Source organism: Gymnoscopelus microlampas (assembly GCF_963454915.1).
Source record: "Gymnoscopelus microlampas genome assembly, chromosome: 9".
Classification (NCBI taxonomy): domain Eukaryota; kingdom Metazoa; phylum Chordata; class Actinopteri; order Myctophiformes; family Myctophidae; genus Gymnoscopelus; species Gymnoscopelus microlampas.
In genome coordinates, this window is record NC_139946.1 from 35285697 (window position 1) to 35310080 (window position 24384).

The following is a 24384-nucleotide window of genomic DNA, read 5'->3' on the forward strand; positions in this document are numbered from 1 at the left end:
TCAGGAATGCTGCACCAGCCTTCCCTAAAATACCCTGGACAGCACTCCAGTGACTCCACACATCCTAGAGTAGACTCTTCTCCCTCCTGGCCTCCAAACTGTGGAATAAACTCCCCATTCCAGTCAGAAATGGATAAGTAAGCTCACAACGCGTTGCGATGCGACGCGTTGTGAGTTTGTTGATCAGATATTTTCAAAAGATTTGTATACATTTGAAAACTTGTGAAATGGGACATTCTGCATAATGGGTATTTTTACTTCTGTTATTTTAAGAACATTTTGATACCATTACTTTTGTATTTTAATTTTGAATTCCGGACCTTGAACTTATAATGGAGTATTTCTTACATTGCAGTATTGATAGTTTTACTTAACCCATTAAGACCTGAAGACGATTCTACATTCCCAACAACAATCCCTTCCCATTCTACAATCCCAACAGTATTCTGAAAAACATGTTTCTATATCAGTGGTGTTCAAACTTTTTCATGTAAAGGACCCCCAAAATGATATGTATTTGGCCACGGACCCCCATCAAAATATTGTGTTCCAGGGACCCCCAGAATCAAAGATTTGAGTTAAAAATGTTCGCTTTAAAAATATATATATTTCAAAGATTTGCACACATTTTCACGATTTTTCAAAAATAGCAGATCTACAAGCTCATAGCGCGGCACTCGGTGCCGCGCTATGAGCTTGTATATCTGCTATTTTTGAATAGCCCAAAGTGTAAAATAATGCTTTTTAGCTCAAATCTAAAAATGACACAGTTTCAGGTCTTAATGGGTTAAGTACTTGAGTACTTTTTCCACCACAGTCGTGGACAAACACGTACCTGCGGCCGCCCCAGCAGCTCTGAGCGCGCGCGGGACGCAGAGTCCTTCTTCATGTACTCCACGAAGCCGTATCCCTTGGAGTGGCCGCTCAGCTCGCTGTACACCAGGAAGGAGCGCTCGATGTTGCCGTAGGCGCGCACCAGCTCCTCGAACTGCTGGGCGGTGAAGGTGTGGGGCAGGTTGGTGACGCACAGCAGGGAGTCGGTGGGCTGCAGCGTGACGGTGATGGAGCGGCCCCGAACAGTGCTGTGGTGGAGGGAGCGGATGGCATCCTGAGCCTGGTCCCCGTTCAGCAAAGTCACAAAGGCTAGAGGAGGGTGACGGAGTGGCACAGGGAAAAGACGGGAGACACGCACAAACCAGACAGACAGACGGGTAGGCAGACAGACAGACAGACAGACAGATGACGAAGGAAAGGGATGAGGGGAAAAGACAGACGGAAATGGGTAGACATACATGAAGAAACATTTAGAACAGATATACAGTACAGAGAGTGCAAGTCACAGAGAACAGATAAAAACAAATACATGAGCCCAAGAAAATATAAAGAGAGAGGAGGAGGAGACGGGACAAGTGGAGAGCACGGTCACACAGACAATCACAAAGACATGCATTTGAGTCACAGAGACAGACAGACAGACAGACAGACAGACAGACAGACAGACAGACAGACAGACAGACAGACAGACAGACAGAGAAACACAGAGATACACAGAGATACACAGAGAGAAAGACAACACATTAGCTAAATATAGGGAGGCACTGGGTCGGGGGGGAATCCAATGTGACACAAACACAACAACACATCATGCACACCTTTGGCAGGAGGCAGAATGGGAGTGACAGAGAGGTCTGTGTTACCGTACGACATTACAACCTATAAAGCAGAGACTCGTCTCAGCCCAGGGCTTTTTATTGGGTCTAAGTGGCCAGAAACAGGCTCGTTGACCCTTGCACAGGAACGACCATGGACAGATTAATGGGCTGTGAAATGAGCGGCGATAAATGTATTATGGAATGTGTACATCAACTGTTATTTTGTGTGTGTGTGCGTGTGTGCGTGTGTGCGTGTGTGTGTGTGTGTGTGTGTGTGTGTGTGTGTGTGTGTGTGTGTGTGTGTGCGTGTGTGTGCATTCGTGCGCTAGTGTTTGTTAGTGTTTGTTAGTGTGAATTGTATGTCTGTGGAGAGCATTGAACACTCATCTCAAAACAAAGACAAAAATGTAGATGATAAGCAAACAGCTTAGATGGCAGTACGCCAAGTAAGAGCGAGCAAGCAAGCAAGAGATAGAGAAAGAGCCAAATATGAGAATAAAGAAGGGGTGAAAAGAAAAAAGAGGGAGAAATCACACGCTTTGGTTCTTACTAAATAAAGTGGCTTTACGCAGAGGAAAGCCTCAAGCGATTCACCATCTAATGACATAAAACGCCATCTCAGATTCTATGTGCACAATAAATGAACAGTCCTCCTCACTGCTGATGGGATTTCTGAACTGAAACTGTGGCTGCAGGGTCTGGAAAAAAAAGCACAGGGCAATTGTTTCATAATTTCACGCAAATCTCCTCTCTCTCTCGCTCTGCAAAGTGGCAAAGTGCATGGTTGCTGCCTGGTAAGTGCATTGTTACTGAAGGCAATGTGTACGTGTGTCTGAAGTGCTGATTGGGCCATTTCAATGCTTTAGCCTATGGCTGTTGGTGCAGTGTCGTGTCTAATCAGCTCTGCCGGCTGTTTTCAGGCCAGAAAGGTCAGTCATCCCTTTCAGACGAAAACATACCCTAGGCGGTGTCAAAAATGGAAAGTGTAATTTAACTCATTAAGACCTGAGGCGATTCTTAAAAATGTTTTCTAAATCCTATCCTTAAAATAAATCAATATTAGCCAAAGAAATCTAAAGTGACACAGATGCGTTCCAGGTATTAATGGGTTAATAACAAAATAACTGGTATATTTTTCACAGTAACGTGTTTGTATCAGAAATGTATGTTTTAAAGTTAACATATACAACAATGACAAAGCCATTGTTGTTTTCCAAAATATCCTGAGACCCTGCAGTATTCGTTTAAGAGCAGTACCGCCATGGTTTTCAAATGTTTTGTGCCCAAGGCATACCAAAGGCCAAGTCAGAATCTCAAGGTATTCCTTGCAAAATAGCCTCAATTTGATGAAAATAGTAAAAATAGCCTATGTTATGATTATCATTCATCACTATTATTTATTGATGCCAAAGTCCTATTTCATACTTTTCCTGACTTTCAAAAATAGCGTCACCGTCACATTGCGAAAATTTGTGGGGGGGAAAGTAAGATGTAATATTTACAATTAAAAAACATTTGCCTGTAATGGCATGCCCAAAATAAGCATGCCAAGCCTAAGAATCTCTACTGTGAATCTGGTTTTCTCCACGTCTTGCCTTTTTCCTCATCACAGTCGCTTTCTCTGCTTCCGTCGATTCTCTTTCTGTCTTTGTCTTTCTGTCCTTCCTCTCCCTTGTCTGTTGCGCATCAGAATAAATCCCCCACTTCCTGTCAAAGATGTTCTGTCTGAATCTGTCTCTCTCTATATCCTCTCTCTGTCTTCCTCATGTCATCAGTGCAAATGTACGCTTTTCTGTCTCTCCGTCGCTCCCTCCCTCAGTCTCTGTACTTCTTTTCCCCTTTCTTACATACTGCCTCCACTCAAATCAATTACCCTCATCAAATACTATCTTTCACTCTCTCTCTCTCTCTCTCTCTCTCTCTCTCTCATACGCACACGCACGCACGCACGCACACACACACACACACACACACACACACACACACACACACACACACACACACACACACACACACACACACACACACACACACACACACACACACACACACACACACACACACACACACACAGACACACACACACACACACTCTAATGCACCTCTTATGCCAAGCTAAGAGAGCCTAATCTCTTTTTAACCCGCTAAGTACACTAGCTAACATTAGGCTTTATGAGGATATGGTTAGAATACGGGGCTGGGTGCTACTACTCTAAAGCTCCCTCTCATTGTTGTTTCCTACAGAACAATACGGCCTGAGGGGTGGCGGGGGGGGGGAATACTTTCTCCACGAAAGAAAGAGAGCGAGTGAGCTAGAGAGAGAGAGGGAGATATTAAAGTCTTATGGTATAATTCACATGCAGGAAATCACGTGCTACCACTGACAGACTGCAAAAAGAACAGTATTAACAAAAGAAAATAGAAAAAAAGAATCCGCACAAGTATATACAAAAGCGGCAACGTCTTAATTATGGGTCTTTGCTTCTGAACATGCCGATTAAGTTCCCCTGCCCTTATAATGAGTGTGCAGGGTTGAAGGAAAGGAAATCTTATTTTTCTCTTTCTTTCTTTCTGAAATCACATCAAAGGCTGTAATTGTGCTGTCATGTTTCCTACCGAACGAACTAATTAGAAACAGGGGAGTTGAAGGAGACAATGCAGACACCGTCCTTAACCCGTTAAAGGGATAGTTCACCCCCAAAATGACTGTTTTTCTATCGATTAACTCACCACCATGGAGACTTGAAGTCATGGACACATTCCTAAGCCAAGAACGGTTCCGGTAGGAGACACAAAGAGTCTCCTTTGTCTCTCCTACCGGAAGCGCTGCCTACCGGTCCGCTAGTCATGAAAGTATTGGCTTAGGAATGCGGCAAAAACAAAAAAAAATAGCCATGAATTCAAGTCCCCATGGGGTGAATAATCGATAGAAAAAAAGTTTTTTGGGGGGGGTGAAATATCCCTTTAAAGTTGAGGTATAGCGATGGCGGCGCTGTTGCTGCTGATTCCATCTCAGCCCCTTAAGGCCCCACTGCTCTGTGAAGCTTCACGGAACTAAACAACTCAGGAGAGACTGTCTGTCACTGTTACTTTCTCAAGTTGCACTGATCCTCAGGCAGATGAAAGGCAACCAAACCTTGACAAACTATCTCAAAACACCCCTGCATATTCCTGGTTTTCAGTATAAAAAAATCAGTTTACTGGTATTAACCTATTAAGACCTGCAACTGTGTCATTTTTAAATTTGAGCTAAAAAGCATTATTTTACACTTTAGGCTATTCAAAAATAGCAGATATACAAGCTCATAGCGCGGCACCGAGTGCCGCGCTACAAGCTTGTAGATCTGCTATTTTTGAAAAATCGTGAAAATGTGTGCAAATCTTTGAATAAATACATTTTTAAAGCAAACATTTTTAACTCAAATTTTTGCTTCTGGGGGGTCCCTGGAACAAAATATTTTGATGGGGGTCCGCGGCCAAATACATATAATTTTGGGGGTCCTTGACATGAAAAAGATTGAGCACCACTGATATAGAAACATACGTTTTTCAGAATACTGTTGAGATTTAGGAGACATGTAGAATCGGCTTCAGGTCTCAATGGGTTAAACTATAATATAAATATAGATGAATAACAAGGGCCTGTTTCTAGAGCAAATGACAAAGTCGAGTCTTGTTTTACACTACCTGTACACAAACTGTCATACACGATTATGACAATAACAAGAGTTCTTTACTGTGACCCAGGATGCAGTGTTCAACCACTGGTATAAGACAAATCCTCAAATCACAGCATTGAACGCCAATGCAATTATTATGACTATTGTCTGTAAATATTTTTTTTAATATATCTTTATAACTTTCGATCAATTTTTATAAGTCAGAGCAGTTAGACATTTTTTACACACACACGCACACACATACACACACGCACACGCACACGCACACACACACACACACACACTGTTATCGTGCTCTTACTTTCTTGTCAAAAAAGACGGTAAAGATTGTTTAATGAGATGGAACTAGCTGTAGGTACAGCATACTTTGCAGACAGAAAGCACAGCTGGAACGCGAGCCTGACACAAACACAGATCACTGGCCTGGAACTACTTGTTGAAAAATACCATCTGCACATGTATCTGTCAAACACACAAGCATGCACACACACACACACACACACACACACACACACACACACACACACACACACACACACACACACACACACACACACACACACACACACACACACACACACACACACACACACACACACACACGCACGCAAAGATTGCATCACTTCATTCTCCAGTACCATTAAAGGAGTAGTTCACCCAAAAAAATACTTATTTTCTAACAATTAAACCTTGAATTCATGGAGATGTTTTGTCTGAACTACTCCTTTAAGCTTACTGCTTGTTTTTCCTCTTAATGGTTCCCTGCCAATTTCTCTCTCTCTCTCTCTCTCTCTCTCTCCAGACGAGCTGATCACCCTTCTCTCGCTCGTCTCTCCAACATTCCTCTCATCCTCCTGTTGTATTGTACTGTTGCATTGTAAGTTATGACAGCCTCCTCCTCCTCCTCTTGTTGCCTCGTTCTCTCCATCACGCCGCTCTCTCTCACCCTGACAGCTCTTCAACTTGCCCCCCCCCCCCACCAAAGCATTTGGAGAGAGGGCTAGAGTATCATTACATAATATCTCAATATCTATCATAGCAACCGTTGCACACAGCCTCTGTAACATTTACATAGTGTTTTCTTTTTTGTCTTTTCATTGTTTGCAAAGCGCTGATACTATTTGGAAAATGGCAAAAACAAAGTTCATCATCGCAATCACTCATGAAGAATGGATAGGAGAGGTGGAGAGGTGAATAGAAGGATATAGAAGCTGTGAGGGGGGAAATGGAGAAGTGAACAGGGGGATGGATGCTGGATAGACAGAGTGAATGAATAATGGACTCCGACTGATGGATGGACGGACGGACGGACGGACGGACGGACGGACGGACGGACGGACGGACGGAAAGATGAATGGATGGATGTATGGATGGATGAATTAATGAGTTAATCCATTAAGACCGGGAAAGCATCTGTGTCATTTTAAGATTTCTTTGGCTATTTTTGAAAAATGTGAAAATGTGTGCAAATCTTTGAATATAATACCGGTATATATATGTACATTTTTTACTCAAATATCTGCTTCTGGGGGTCCCTGGAACAACATATTTTGAGATGGAGGGGGTTCGCGGACAAATGCAAATCATATCATTTAGAACCACTGATATTACAGCAACATAAGTTTTCTTTCCCCCCAAAAAACTGATTCTGATTCAGAAGCAAAGATTTGAGTTAAAAATGTTCACTTAAAAAAATATATACATTCAAAGATTTGCACACATTTTCAAGACGTGTACATATTATGTGTTGTGTATATATTTTCAAAAATAGCAGATCTACAAGCTATGGGCTTGTAGATCTGCTATTTTTGAATAGCCAAAGACATCTAAAAATGACACACAAAAATGACACACGTCCCAGGTCTTAATGGGTTAATTGAACGTACATAAATCTCTCTGAAAGTATCAATTTAATTAATCGATTTTACATTTTTGCAGCCATTTATCATCTGGTAACACATGTCAGTCCATCCCACCCTCCTTAACTCTATCCTCATTAAGGTGCTCTTCTTGCGTCAGTCGTTCCATCTCTGTCACCTTTCTGCAGGTCCTTCTCTTCATCGGTCACTCTGCTAAAATCTCACTCCATTCCTCGCGCTTCTAACGGAATCATTTCCCTGGGTCACTTTCTTTCAACTTCTAAGCTAAGTCTCCTCTGCTCTCAAATCCCACCCCATCTTCTACTCTCCAATCCACCTTCTCCTCTCTTCTCTCCTCTCCTCTCCTCTAAAATCCCATTCCCATTCCCATCTTCTCCTCTGCTCTCCTCTAAAATCCCATCTTATCTTCTCCTCTCCTCCAGGGCCCCCAGCATCAGTAACAGTACAGTAAGTAAGACGTTTTGAGCATCCACAGAACTGACCCCTCATGCATAATACATAATAATAATAATAATACACTCATGCTATCTCATCCAAACACATCTCTTTTCAAGAGACAGGTTTTCAGGATGTAATATGTGACCCAAACCCAAACCGACATCAAGTCAACATAATGTTCATATGTTATAATACCGCATTGTAACATACAATAAGTTACAGTAATCTAATAACTGATGGACTTTAAATGCATGACATTTTAGTAATAACAACTTCAGCAAAATGATTGTGATTGCTTATCTTTGGTTGCATATTATTGTGAAGCGGGAGAGTGACCTCTATATCTATAGTAACTCAAATCGTTAACCCATTAAGACCGGGAACGCATCTGTGTGTCATTTTTTTATTTTATTTGGCTATTCAAAAATAGCAGATATACAAGCTCATAGCGTGGCACCGAGTGCCGCGCTATGAGCTTGTAGATCTGCTATTTTTGAAAAAAAATTGTTTGAGATTTGAGTTACAAACGCCAAAAAAAAGAAAAAAATTCAAATATTTGCTCATCTTTTCATGATTTTTCAAAAAATAGCAGATCTACAAGCTCATAGAGCTCATATGAGCTTGTATAAAAAGAGTTTATTGAGTTAAAAAGAGAAAAAGAGAGCTGCACACATACTGTAAATAATTGCTTCAACACCATTTATCTAAATAAAAAGTTATGTTTTTGACCGCTGACCCTCTGATCCTCCAAGCAACAGAGCCGAAGAGCCAAAAGTTAACTACTGTATATAAAGTAGGAATAAATAAGGTAGGAGTAAAAAAAATATATTATGGCTTTCATTGTTATTTGTTTTTATTTTGTTTTACCGTATCAAATCAAATCAATTTTAAAAAAGTGAAGTGAGTGATGAATTTGATGAGTCCATTATGCGCATGTGTTTGCACTCCTGTTTGTGTTTAATTAGTGTAACTGGTTGCATCTTTGTGTTGCAATCAGCTGCAGCTGTTGAGGCCAGACACAAACAGGTTGAGGCTGTCCGCAAACATAAGGACAGACACACACAAAGTCAGTCCTTGTGAGTAGTTGGCACCACTCAAAAAAAGCCCATCTATCTATCTAAAGTTATGTTAAGTTTGAGTGCCACAATGACAAGTAACATCATATTAGGAACAAGCATGAGGACATGGTGGTGAGAATTAATAATATATGACGAGGATCTGTTTTTCGTGAGCTTGTAGATCGGCTATGTTTGGTGTGTGTGATACGGAGCACAACAGAGTCAGCTCTGTCTGGATGAGGACATCCGGTGCAACACTGACACACACATGCACACACACACGCACACGCACACACACACACACACACACACACACACACACACACACACACACACACACACACACACACATGATCATCCACCTGCCTGACTGAGAGAGATAAGACGCACAGTAACAGGACAGGTGTGTGGGCGCTTTTGGTGCGCCCGCGAGTGTGTGTGTGTGTGTGTGTGTGTGTGTGTGTGTGTGTGTGTGTGTGTGCGTGTGCGTGTGTGTGTGTGTGTGTGTGCAATGGTGTAAAGTAACTAAGTACATTCACGCAAGTGCTGTACTTTGCCTGGGATCAAAGACTTCCAGGAACATGTGCGGGCTGTCCTGATTAACATGCACTGTACTGTAGGCCTACTGACTCACACAGCAGACAGATGGACATATGACGGCTTGGAGCGGTGACAGGTTGCTGTGTCCTGGGAGGCAATTAGAAGAGCGAGAGAGCGACTCCAGCGGTGCTGTCACTTAACCCATTAAGACCGGGAATGTGACGCATCTGTGTCATTTTAAGATTTCGTTGGCTATTCAAAAGCAGATCTACAAGCTCATAGCGCTATGAGCTTGTAGATCTGCTATTTTTGAAAAATCGTGAACATTTGTGCAAATCTTTGAATATATATATTTTAAAGCGAACATTTGTAAAACATTTTGTTCCAGGGACCCCCATAAGCAAAGATTTGAGTTACAAATGTTACAAAAGTATATATATTTTCACGATTTAAAAAAAAAATTGCAGATATACAAGCTCATAGTGCTAGCCTGGTTCCAGACCATAGAGTCTATGGTCTATGGCATAGACCCCGCCCACTCTCTGAGTGTACTGCTCCTCTTGGTCTGATGTCATAATGTGAGCCTATAGACCATATTCACACGGCGGCCATATTGCCATTAAGTCAATGAAATCCCACCCCAGTTGCCACCCCAGTTGCCACAGCAATGCAATGTTAAATTCCAAAATGGCAACCGTGTGAATATGGACTATGGCTTTTCACGGTCGAAGAAAAACCTGTCAAATCAGAGTTGGAGGTGGGAGTGGTCTAACGACAAGCCAATCAGTGAATATCTGCTAAAACAAGCTGTGCGATGACGTCAGATGTAGGCGGATCCGTGGATCTCTTGTGATTGGTTTAGGGAAATTTGAATTCCATCCCCCTGGTAATCGCGGACACTGCAGCCAATGTCAGACTGAAGCTCCACGCAGCTTCAGTCTGATAATCAGGCTATCATAGTGCGGCACTCGGTGCCGTGCTATGAGCCTGTATATCTGCTATTTTTGTAATAGACAAAGAAATCTAAAAATGACACACACAGATGCGTTCCCGGTCTTAATGGGTTAAAGTGGGAAAACAAAAATAACTGATAAAATGAAGAAATGAAGGGGAAATAGAGGCATGGAGAGGAGAGACTCTCATACACTGACACACACTCACTCAGATATACAGACCCAACGCATAAGGACCTCATGCTGTGTGCTCTACTGCACACACAGTGAACCGTAGGGCCTCTGTTTGAATAATTGCTCTTAATGTGTGGTAATAGCAAGAGAGCACAGTTTATGAGAGAGAGAGAGAGAGAGTGGGTGTTTTAAGATGACTGCTCTCACTGTGGAAAATGTCTGCTAACTGTTCTCTGCCTCATGACACTACTGTAAGCTAAGTACAGGGTGGAGACTGGATGCATGGATGGATGAGAGGAAGAATAGATGAATGGCTGAAGTGCTGGATGAATAGATGGATGGATGGAAAGCATTTATTTTTCTTGGTGATACAAACATGAGCTACATGCTCAGTAAGCTAGACACGTGTGTGTGTTTGTGTGTGTGTGTGTGTGTGTGTGTGTGTGTGTGTGTGTGTGTGTGTGTGTGTGTGTGTGTGTGTGTGTGTGTGTGTGTGTGTGTGTGTGTGTGTGTGCGCGTGTGCGTGTGCGCGTCGGCTCTACAAACCTATTATTTATCATATTTTACATACATTTTCAAATGTCTCCCAATTAGGATTAAATGTAGCTCTATTGCTTTACGATATCTTATCATTAACATTATTATGTCATGCAAATCAGAAGAGATAAAAAGCTTTAGCTCAGGACCCGTGCAGTAGGTTTTTACACATGAGTAGTGAACTGTTGCCACCTCATGCAGCGCTGGGTTCCACTTCCTTCTACCGAGTGCCACAGCGTGCATCATTAACACCCAGGAAGCCAGTTAATCAACTCTCTTATCAACTCTCTCTTCTGTTCAGCAGCACAGAAAACCCACCCATCAACCCCTAAAGCAAAATGCTTATCCAAGTCACTGCGGAGGAAGGAAGGGGAAACTAAATGTATTTTTGATGGAAAACAACCACCAGGCAGTAATGAGAAAACACTTATTAGAGATAGTTTTTAGTTTTTTTCATGTAGCATATTTCATACAAATCATGTTAGTGCATTGTGTGTGACGGACGCTCATGAAGCCTGACGTGGACACACAGGGTGTGTGGTTTTGCATCTCTTTCTCTCTCCCCTTTCACACACACACACCCACACACACGCACGCACGCACGCATGCACGCGCACACGCGCGCACGCGCGCACACACGCGCACAAACACACAAAGAATCACCACCAGGCCGATTAGTTTTTGCTGCCCTCACAGCGCTGTGTTGTCTTCATTACTGGACAGCACAGATGCCAACACAAAGGCCTCCATTGAAATGGCAGGATTCCCAGGATAACCCCAAAGCATTGTGTTCACAGAGCCCTGGTTCCGGAGCGCTGCAGAATTAGCACACATTCCTCTGTCTTTCATTGCACATACAGGACTATACGGTATGGAAGCCACTGGCTGAAACTCTGGTTGGTTAGGTGGCTAACTGACTGACTGACTGACAGACAGACAGACAGACAGACAGACAGACAGACAGACAGACAGACAGACAGACAGACAGACAGACAGGCTGACTGACTCGTCCTGGAGGCATGACTATTACTGCTACTGCCATACTGCTGCCTATGAAACTGAAAAAAATCGAGAACTGGTAAAAGTAAACATTTACAGATATTCATCTTTCTTATGAAGTTACGTATTTCAACATCCATAACGAACATTCTCAATATTCATGCCCTGGCCTACATAATGCCTTTCCCCCCTCCATGTTCCTCTCATTGTCCAACACCACAGTCCAAACTACTGAGTTGGTTCATTAAACTGTATACTGTCTATTCTTATTTTGGCAAAGTGGTCCATCACTTGACTGACTCAACTTACAAAGTTCTTCACCCAATAAAGGCCCGTTCATAGTCCCTAGATGTGTCTTAACGTGCGTCATGGGGGTGAGGCATTCCGTCCGTTCTTTACGGACACATACATGGTTAGCTCACGTGAGAGATTGCGCGTACCCAATGTTGCCATGTCTGCTTATTATAAGCGACTTTGGGCTTATTCTTCTGTATAGTTGCTTGTAAACAAACAAGCAATTTTTTATTGGTGGTTGCGGTTTTATTTGGTCTTGTTTCTAAAGTGTACTTGCTTATTTGGGCCAATTATTATTTAAACCAGTGATTCTCAAATATATATTAGATCTGCTATTTTCATATGCAGTGGTGTAAAGTAACTAAGTACATTTACTTAAGTACTGTACTTAAGTAAAATTTTGAGGTAATTGTACTTTACTTGAGTATTTCCAATTTCCAATACTTTTACTTTTACTCCACTACATCTCAGAGGCAAATATTGTACTTTTACTCCACTACAATTATTTGAAAACTTTAGTTACTAGTTACTTTTCAGATATAAATGATGATATTATGAAACATACATTAACCACTTTAGCCCAATTTTATACATAGGCTATTTTCAAACATTTTTGTACTTTTACTTTTGGTACTTTAAGTACATTCTGATACCAATACTTTTGTACTTTTACTCAAGTACATTTTTCATTCCAACTCCAATTTTTTTTACTTGTAACAGAGTACTTCTGCATTGGAGTAGTGATACTTTTACTTAAGTAAAACATTTGAGTACTTTTTCCACCACTGTTCATGTGTGGCCTAGTCGATTCTTTTGGGCTTGTTTTCATAGACCTGGTTACTTATTTCTCTCACAAAATCTGGCAACCGGTTGTGTCACGCTGCAATGTTATGAAACTAGCATTGTAGCCCAGTGGTACAACAGGCAAAACGTAGAGAACGTCCGTCGGGCTGACGGTGAACGTCAGCCCGACGGACGGAACAACTGGAGCCTTAAGTGACGGAGGGGGAGTAAAAAACGACAACGCAAGGAGCGCTGGCGCTCGTTACGTATCCTTACGTCCGACTATGAATGATACTTAAGATGGTGATGGATGGGATGGTGAAGCCTGTCTTGTCACATTGTCACACCTCAGCCAAGTGTGAAGCCATCTCACTGACTGGACACTTCACAACTGCAGCTGTTAACTGGCATTGTCAGAGAGGTCTTGAGTGACCTATGTCAGAGCTGGGAACACGACCAGCAAGTTGAAAACGCGTTGCATTGGAAGGCTTTCCTTGTTCGCGGGCCAGATAGTTTTTTGGCCACTAAAAACTCTCGGCTGATTTTAGAACAACATTGCAACGGTCTGCCAGACCTCTGAGGTGTTCCTGACAGAGAAAGCTGTCTGATCCAGGATTACAGGCCCCAGCACCTGCTAGAATTTGGCCGCTAAGAGGTGAAAAATACAGATCCATCTCGGAAACCACCCGAGCGAGCAAGGCGAGGTAGACAAGTTTGTTATCAGCTGCTGTGCATCACAGACGGTAACTGCTCCACAGCTACAGTTAACTACATAATCCGGGTCTTTTGAGAGTTGCAGAAATACAGATGGCCGTAACACCAGCAGATTCTCTACATCTTTGTGCTGTGTTTGTGGTGATTTACAAGTAAAAACACTGGAAGAAATGAGAACACACTCTATAACAAGTTGAATAAAATCCCTGGCTTCTGGCACTGCTTGACAGGTGTGACACGGTGCTAAGTTTAGTTCAAATGCATTAGCGGTGCACATAAATGGATTCACTTTAAATCTGTCTTGGACATCTCCAACTGGCCCACCGCCCAGCTGTTCTTCAAATGCAGCTGTAATGCGTTCAGCACCAAAATTCTTTCAATTCTGTAATGGCTAGCTAACTTTTTTTAGCTCGAGACCCAAAAGAGAAATACAAGTACAAGTAAAGCTCACACAGCGCGTTTGTGGTGTGCTGTGAGCTTGTAGATGTGCTATTTTCACTACTTCTTAAAAGCTTTCTTTTCCTAATTTATGGATTGACTCTATCTATGACCCTATTTTGTTTTGGGGGGGTTTTCGACCCGCTGTTTGGGAAACACTGACATAACGGACACATATAGCCAAGCCAATTGCTCAATGTCTCCATGGCTGACTTCACCTGCTATAACTCAAAACATTCATGCATCTTATAATTCACTGACAACAGTTCCTGTTACCTTCTGAGCACATCATCACTCAATTCTATCATCCTCAGAGGAAGGTGATAATTACTGTATGTGGTGCGGTTTGAGTATGACTGCAGAAAAGGATCAAACTGTTTTTAAAAATACTTTTATTCCCCCGAGAAACTTTTCCCTGATTGTGGCAGGAGATTCCCCTCATAGTGGCAAACGGACAGGAATGTCTTGTTTAGCTAAGAATTATGTGACACCAACCATACGGCTGATGTACTTCCGTCTCTCTTTGATTTCTGCTTCATTTGCAGAGTGTAAATGCGAGTGCCACGCAACGAGCTTGTAGATCTGTTTTTTTTTTTTTAAATCGTGAACATTTGTGCAAATTCTTTGAATACCGTATATATATTTTTAAACACATCATCACAGAGAGAAGCACCTGGTATAATATGTCTTGTCATTTCTTGTTTCTCTCCTCCTCCACCTCCTCACCACTCTATTCCTTTTTGTTTGGTGGTGAAACACAATGTGTAATCCCATCAATTATACTGTAACCTCCCCACGTTCATATGATCATTCAGGCTTTTAGATTTGCTATGCAAATGACATGCAAGTAGAATAGCTTAGCTTGTTTATCACCATGGTCTACAGCCAGGTCTGTCTCTGGTTTGTCTAAATAATTTTATAATGCCCATGTATCATGTTTGGGTCAAATTAATCTCTCAAGAACAGATTCTGCTCTACGTTTGAATCTGTCGGTAGCCGTGTTGACAACCCGTGCGCATTGGTTTCAAGTGGGCGTGCTATCAGATCAGGAAGCAGGCCGCGCTTTACCCAATCAAATGTAGTGGGCGGGATTCCCGTGTCCGTCGACCCTTCCCCCCTCGAAACTAACCAAAACTAATTTAACAATAGCGTCCGCGGAGCAGACAAAACCACGGAAAGATATTCACATTTTAACTTGCTCTTTCATCATAGAAACAAGTGGGCTTATAACCAAAACGATCCATGTTCTCTGGGAGAAGTGGTGTTAGTGTTCCGTGTAGAAATATTGTTAGTGGGAATGAAAACATAGTCGCACCACCCGGAAGTGGAGCGGTGAAGGCAGACCAAAAAACCCGGTTTCCTTGCGCACGTGTGCTGCGTTTTCTTCCGCCCAGAGCTAACTGAGATAGAACAAACAGCAGAGGTCGCTGTTTTTCATTTTCAGTTAGGTCTGGGTTCCCAGATTGGGGTCAAATTGGATCAAATAAAGACCATCAGTATAAAACGTATTTAGTCCTGTAGTGTTGTTATCTTTCCTCAATGCTGATCCTTGTTTTACATGCCGATACAAGGACTGCTACATGCATGCCATGGCAACGATACGCGCACCGCCGTGCACAAACTCCTGAAGCTATTTCATTCATCAAAAGTTTCTATAGCCTGAAATGGGTTATTGACGTCTCTCTGGCTAGAGGCAATGTAGTGGAGAAATACACATCCAGCCCAATTCCTGGCAAAGATAAGCCTATTTCAAGATTAAAATCAAATAGACCGAATTAAGATGAAATAAAAAATACTTCACACACAAATGTTCAGCGAGCCATGCTGCCGCAAATGGCACACTAGAGGACTATTAGTAGCAGAGTTCAACTTTTACATTCCATTACTCAAAAAATCAGTGATAAGCGTGACATCTCTTTCATGATACTTCCATCCAGGGCTATTTTGATGGCAAAACCAAACAGCCTAAAACCACATGAATTATTAGTAATTAAACGTGTTGTTTTTTCCAAAACCCAATTCACCCAAAAAGATTCCGACATGTAAAACTTGGCAACCCAGAGGGCAGGCACTGCAAGAAGCTGATATCAACATTTTGGATGTGCCGTCCAAAATAGTTGAGGTAGCAGCACCCACGCAGCCCCAAATCTGAATACTCTGGGTTTCTAGAGCCATGTCCTCCTGTCTTGTCTGGTGCTCATGGTTTATAGGGACAGCCAACAGCCCACTTCGATTTTTGAGCCTAAGTTAGATTACATCCAATGCTGATATTCGCAGGCATATAACACTGTGATTGTGGAGACATGGTAATGATGGGCGCTAACATTTCGAAACTGGGCCAAGAGCTGGCTAACGAGCTGGTGGCAAACGGACTCCAATTTACTTAAATGGTAAAAATAAAATGGTTGGAGGGAGTAGAGTAAAGGAGGGAAGCAGGAGGGATAGGAAAAGAGGTATGGAAGATGGGAAAGATGGCAAAATGAAGGATGAAAGGAGGGAAGGACAAGGCAGGGAAAGAAGATTTATACTCAGGTTGGCACGTCAGTGTCGCGCACAAAAATAGCCGATCTACAATCTCGCTTGTAGATCGTCTATTTCCGCGCACGACACTGACACACAACCGGGTATAAATCAGGCATCAGAGATGCAAAATGAGAGAGCGCAAGAGGAAGGGAGAAATGAAGGAAAGGGCAAAAAGGAAAAGATAAGTGCAGAGGAGAAGCAGGGAGGGAAGGGGGGAGTCACGAAGGGGAGGCTGGGAATGGGAGATAGGACAAAGTGTTGAATTGGCGTCTTCTGGCTATAGAATAACCCAGGGATGGAGGGAGAGTGAAATGGAGAGAGAGACGACAACGGAGAAGAAGTGTAAACTTGGCTCAAGGGGTATGATGGGAAAAATGAATCATCATTATCTTAAGAGCTGGAACCCCCAAAGCAACGTCACACATGGAGAGAGAAGCATACACAAACAGCACTAGGAGGACTTGCCAAAACACACACACTGCAAAAATCCTGAGTGTTCATTTAACTCCAAACAGCGTATGGGTCCATTTCCTTTACACTCAAGAGTTAAATTGACTCTGAGGATTTTGCCCTGCACACATGCACACGCTAAGTATGCCCTAATAAGTCTAGCGGTGGAAGCCTGGTCTGGTCACAGGGTTAGAGGAGAATGTCAGGCCTCTTGCACACAGTAATTTCAATTAGAGCAGAAGACCACCGCAAGGCATTAAGCACCCACATTAATGCTAAAAAACATCGGCCGGCAAAATGAGAACACAAGACAAGTTCAAAAGGAAGCAGTGGTGGATACAATTAGCAAGTTACTATATGCTACTGTAACTGTACAATAATATTGTACAGCTGTATGTTGTTGTGATATTATCACATAAACATAAAAACTGTACAATATTATCACAACATACAGTACGGTGATTAGAGTTACATTTACAAATGTATTGCAGGATATATGCTGGAAAATTATATAAATCTTTAAAAAGAAATGTCTACTTGTCACTTTTTTATGGATAAAATGGTATATGAATATACAGCGCACATTCCCTCCCTGAGCAACCAAATGACAAATAGGAAGATAAAACAGAAAATAACACTACTTTGAATGACCTCTTGTCAGTCTTAAAATGCAATCCTTGCCAAATGCTTTTTGCCACAGTCCATTTATTTAACACAAGCGCACAGCGATCAAGGGCTTCATGGGACGTGTGTCTGTATGGACTGTTTGTTTAAAGTGCATATGTAGTATGTAGTTTTCACACCCTTTCAAGTGTTCCACATTTCTATGTTTCAGACTCATCTTAAAACAGGTCCTGCTCTATTTCCCCCCTCATTAATCTACACACAATACTTTACAATGACAACGCAAAAACTGGGGTTTGGAGTGTTTTGTAAATTTATAAAAAACTAAAAGACTGAAATATCTCATTTACATAAGCATTCAGACCCTTTGTTATGACACTTTCAATTGAGAATGATTGCCAAGCAACACACAGACGCAGCAACACGGTCGCAATGAAAACATGCTTAAAGAGTGTGTGGCCTGTTGACATTTTATTAGAATTTCACCAATAATAAATTGTTGAAGTAGGCCTGTAACTGTTCAGTTATGTTAGCACTCCGCTTTGCTGGTACAGATGTGTTTGACTCTGTGCATGTGCATTTTAATTGTGTGGTGCAGGCAAGGATATTGCTACAGCTTCTTCTTCTCTTCTCTCTCTCGGCATCAGTAAGATTGCAAGGAACGATTCCTGTTTTTGCCCCGTCACGGACATGATTTCTCTTGCCTTTGGCCATTATCAGAGAGTGTTTGGTGCTTTGCAAGCAGTACTCGGTGTAGATCGTCTCGGGGGGGTGGTTGCTTTACAAATCTGTGGCAACATGGAGCCAACAAAGTTTACCCCATGGGCTGGCTCTCTAGCATATCTAACTTTAGGACAAAGGAAAGAAACGTTCCCATCACTCTAGAGTAACCAAACTACACACACAGCAACAAAAAGTAGATCGCTGGCAAAGTGGCAATTGACAACATAACTAGAGAAAGCTTAGCATAATAGGCTACACTTTAGATGGAGATAAAAGGTGGGTGGATGGTCTGGCAGCAGGTATTTCTCTAACGAAGCGACAGAACACAGTGGGTTCCCTGGCTGCTCAAACATTTAAAGCACACACTGATTGCTTCCATCGCTGGCATCTTTATGGTTTTTGGGGCATTTGTTTAATGACAGTTTAATGAAGTATGTGTTTCATACTTCTAAGTGTTCTTGTCCTGGCGGATGGTGCAGAAAATGATTAAATGTTCACTTGACATTTGCCCTCTTTAGCTCTGCATACAATATGCAGCTACGCATGGAACCAGACTTTGTTGTTAAGACCCTTGGGTGTATTTGAGGTAGATTTTCTGAAAGTCTGCCTCCTTCTCTGCAGAGGTTTTATTATTAATCCTGCACCGAAAAAGTTCCTAGTGATAAACTCAGGATCTTTTCACAGAGACCAGGACCAGATGATGGGTATATCATTGATATACAGGTTAAGCCCCGCTCATATACAGTACATATACCTGTACAGCACATAGTCCAATATAACTGCTGAAACCATAGGGTTCGCCTTTCCCATTTTTTACGCTGGCATGAAACGGAAAAAATTAAAAGACTGGTTTAGCTCCATTTTGGTGACTGTACAACATAGTCTGTTTGACAGTTCCAGCATTGTTTCTTGACTTTCCAGCTCTTCAACGTCTGTCATTCATTTCAGCAGGGTTTTTTTTTTTATCTTCATCTATCCTGTCTATAGACCAATTATTTGTTTACCAACATTGAGACTGAACACACAGGTGATTGTTTCATGCAATCAATTCCCAACATAGGGTGCGTTCGGAAATACAGCAATGAGCGCACTGGCCAATACAAACTAATAGGCGAGTGCGCTCCGGTGCGCAATTTCCGAACGCACCCTCTGTGCTGGACCTGCGCGCGCAATACTGGTTCTTATCGCTTGCAACCAGTGTGACGTCGTCTGTTAAGGGGTCTATAGACCAATTATTTGTTTACCAACATTGAGTCTGGACGCACAGGTGATTGTTTCATGCAATCAATTCCCAACATATTGTTTCGGGGTGCGCTGGTTTCAGTACATTCAACCTCCTCTTGTGTGTTGGCTGGTGAGGCGCGTCCTAGCGAGACCTGACAGAATGGGTTTCATTTGGTGCCGGCCTGCGCGTGCATACTGGTTCTTATCAGTGTGACGTCTGTTAAGGGGTCTATTCATCCATGCTTAGCCCACACACTAAATCAAACTTCACAATGAAAGCTGCCATTTTCACACAATTTGTTGGCGGATCGATAAACACACATGTGGTCCAGCTGTGTGTTTATTGAGTATTTCACAACGGGACCATCGTATCAAGCAGAATCAAGCAATGGAACTATCCATTTTAGAATTGCCCATGGACCTGCGAGACACACAAGGCACATATCTGGGGAAGTATACAAGAAAATGTCTCATTTAAACCAAGAGAACTGAGTTTTGGAAGAAATTGGAACCGCCAACAGTCTTCCTAGATCTGGCCTTCCAGACAAACTGAGAAATCTCGAACAAAGGGCCTTGGTCAGACTGGTATATTCAAGAACATACTGGTCACTGTGAATGAGATCTCCTTTGTGGAGATGGGAGAAAGGACAGGACAACCATCGGTGCAGCATTCCACCAATCAAGCTTTTATGGTTGAGTGGCCAGGCAGAAGCCATTCGTCACTAAACGGCACATGACAGCTCGCTGGGAGTTAGCCAAAATGCCCCTGAACCACTCTCAGATCATGGGAAAAGCTAAATCTTATGGTCTGATGAAACGAAGACTGAACTATTGGCCATAAACTCCCAAACGGCATGTATGGAGGTACTGTAAACAGACACAGATAATCACCTCATTAATACCATCCCTACGGTCAAACGCTGTGGTGTGGTGGCTTTTTTTTTTAATGCTGTGCGGATGCTTTTTATGCGACAGGGACTGGAGAACTGGTCAGTATGGAGGGAACAATGGATGCAGTAAAATAGAGTACAGAAGTCCTGACGTCACTCATTCATCCCCTGGGTCGTAAAGTCATTTCTCTATGGAGAATAACATTGGGTCATCTTAGAATCGTCTCATATAAGAATTGTGGTCCAAAAATAAACAAACTGTCTCTGCGATATGGTCAGGGAGGAGGTTCTGTATCGTTTATGATAGTCAGTCACTCATATTTGATACAGTCTGTTTCTGGCGAAAATTTTACTAATTTCGCGGAAATAACATTAGCGTTTTGTCATCGTCAGTTGATGTTTCATATCCATAAGAGTCAATCCGCCGGGATCATTTGTTTATTTTTGTAACAAAGTTCTTATTTGACGCGATATTAAACACGTCTATGGAAATTCAGAACGGGGGGGAAAAAACGCGACCCAGGTAGGATGCGTAAATTATGTCAGACTCTATACAGAGCAATCATTTTCCACAACGGCTCAGGATCTCTGGCTGGGGCAAACGGTTACATTACAACTAGAAACAAGTGCCCTTTGGGTGTTTGGACCCTTCCTCAGCTAATTAGATTAATATAATCTAATGTGTGTGTGTGTGTGTGTGTGTGTGTGTGTGTGTGTGTGTGTGCGTGCGTGCGTGCGTGCGTGCGTGCGTGCGTGTGTGTGACTGTGAATACATGTGCATTTTACACCAATCATAATCATGCTTCCTCACCAAAAATCTATCTTCATTGTCATTGTCATTTTTATGATCCGTTCTTATTAGACTACAGGTCCCCAAGCAACATGCCAACGACAATGATTGGGGCCAGCTGTGACCAGTTACTGAGGAGGAGCTGGTAAATTAGTGTGTGCTAATGGATAACTTGTGCTAATGGATAAGTATATTGTATATGGATGTGCCAAAATATAAATATTCATTACAACATCCAAGATAAGGCAGACATTTCAAGATAAAATTGTCTGATAATATCTGTGTCCTGTTAACAAGAGGTTAATGAAGTATCATAATGGGACACAGTAGTCTATATGTCCTCTTACTTTCAGGCCTAGTGATATCAAAAACATTGCACAATGCTTTTGTCCTGATAAAAAACAACTTCTTAGTGTACACAAATTCATAGATGTTCTGTATACTGTTAATTTGAGGGAACATTGTCGATTTAGACACATACTGTAGCCCTCTGGCCACCCCCCACCTCACTTAAACGTAAACAAATTAGTCTGACCTTGGCCTTCCCTGACAGGCCGGTACAGACAGATAGATGACCCTGGCTGGCTGGCTAAAGAGGTTTCCTATAGTAGCTAATTCCCTGCTAAGTGTTCAGTATGTTTTAGCATTGCATGGGGCAAGGTGGGATCGATGGCGCCAGGAAACGCTCTCATCCTCCCCTCTCACCTACTCCATCTCTCAGTCTCATTACCAGCTGAGATACCAGTGGTTGATATGATGGGTTAGTGCTGTGTGCTATTCTGAAGGTGTGTGTGTGTGTGGTGGGTGGGGGGGGGGGGAGAGCCAGGAATACCCTGTAGAGTAAGGAGTGTATGCGTCGCAGCAGGGGCTTTCACTCACACATACACACCTGTTATAGACTGTTTCCTTTGCATACTGTACAGTGATTTACACAGTCCTTTGATCAATCAATTGATGTCCATGTTGGTGTGTACTGTACATCGTTCTATTCAGTTGCTGGAAATGGTCCAAGAGAAGTTCTGTTCATCTTCCTTTTGTTCATGCATGATATACGCAGAGCAAGTTCAGTCAGGCTGGTCAGCCTGACTGACTCATTTAAATGAGTTTGCATCAGCCATGTGCTTGCTCGCTGCGTTGTCTCATGGTGCTGCTGCCCTTCTAAGAAATGCTTTGGATCTGCCTTTTTAAAATGTATTAATTTGTTTTATCTATTTGGTAGGGTAGATGTAGTGTGCTCTCTCAGAGTACCTAAAAGCAGATCTATTCATCGCCAAAATGGGGGGAACAATACTTTTAGCACTTAGCACACCTAGTGATTATACCTTTCAAAAGAACTGAACATAATAAACATCTATGTAATCACACAAAACAAGTGTTATTGTTTTTATTGTGTTGAAAACCGGGTGTGGTGGACACCTTTTTGTGTTGTAGAGATATTTGTGGGGACTCAGGAGGACACCCAGCTTGAAACCGGGACAGTCCCAGCCAAACAGGGACGTGTGGTCACCATAGGTAGACACCATAGGTAGACACACCTGAGTCTCCTTCAGCACGAAGGCTGCTGCCAGGTCCCAGTGCGGCCTCTCTCCACCCCGCTGCACACTTTATTTGTTTAGTTCACACCTTGCCACACAAACACACACACACAACAAATTCTACACCAACACACTCACCGACACCACTCAATCTACTGATGCTCTGACGCTCATGTACATAATCCATTTTATGTAGTCATATTGTAGCAGTATGGGTTGGCACCCCAGCCTGCGTCTTTCGTGAGGAAGAAGCCCAACAAACCCACGGTGAGGCCTTTTAGGAGGGCCTTTCAGGCATGCCGCAAGTGGAGCCTGCAGTACCACCACGGCACAAGACACCATCAAGCCGGAGTGAAATGTTTGGAACGGGGGAGTCTGGTGCAACGCTCAGGTCCTGGACCTGGTGAGACGAAGGAGGGGCCCGGACAGGAGGCCATCCACAGAGCCTAGCCCCTCCACGTGCCAGAGCCTCCCCCGGTCCCGGGGCTTGATCAACCCCAGCTGGGTCACCTGGGCGAGGGTGTATGTTGCAAGACCGGAAACACCCGTCAACCCCTGGCTACAACACTGATGATACGTCCCAGGTGCATCCATGTGATGTTTTTTTAATTTATAACGTCCTTATTTTTTGAATAAATTACTTACTTATTTATTTATTTTTAGGTTTCCTGCGTTCCCCGTCCTGTGTTGCACCTTTAGAGACAGGGGTTGTAACAACAGGTCACAATAGGTGCACTACTGTATGTCCTTCACAGCCCCCTGTACTTTGCCTGGGGAGCCAATAAGGCGTATTGGTATAGATACCATAACCAACGCATCTTTGAACAAACGGACGCCCCCAGGGAATGATTAATACCTCTTCCGTCTTTGACGCCGAAACACGTCATTGCCTAAACAAATTAAACATGGCTGCACCCGCCAGTGAACCGTGTTTATCATTAGCTCGCGGTGCACCACGAAGCAATGCAAAAATATTGTGAGTAAGGCTGTCACGATACAAAATTGACATTCGATACAGTGTACCGAAATTCCAAGCCATATCGCGATTCTCACGCTATTTCATTATGTTACTCCAGAGTCACGCACATGTCTTCACTAACACATGAGTGACCATTTCATCCTCAGATGCACACAGAACCAGGAGAACCACGTGATCCCAAGATTTACTGCTCCATCCACTTCCTGGTTAACGTATTTGGGAAATCGCCTGTATCTCGCCTCCTGTTTTACTATGTATTTTTGACGAGTCATGCTATTTTCAACGGCCTATAACCAGCGAATGACATTTTTCAGTGCATGATTTATTTATGTATTTATTTACTGCTTGTTCATCTGTAGGCATGTCAGGCTGTCCACAAATAAGACCACCGGAGGGTGCTGAAGATGCCAAAACAAACTGAAACCCACAACCAGACGCTCCAAATTAATGGCGATGATAGATGACACTGACTGACACAGCTCAACAACTACAGTACTGAATGCACA

The 24384-nt window shown here is 42.7% G+C and overlaps 1 protein-coding gene across 1 annotated transcript in view; it reads right to left on the reverse strand.

Moving 5' to 3' along the window:
• Positions 1-24384, reverse strand: part of raver2 (ribonucleoprotein, PTB-binding 2) — a 104896-nt gene that overhangs the window by 59164 nt on the left and 21348 nt on the right. The window contains exon 3 of the mRNA XM_084067828.1: positions 836-1143. Within this exon, the coding sequence (XP_083923954.1) occupies positions 836-1143 (308 nt within the window). The remainder of the gene's footprint in view (positions 1-835; positions 1144-24384) is intronic.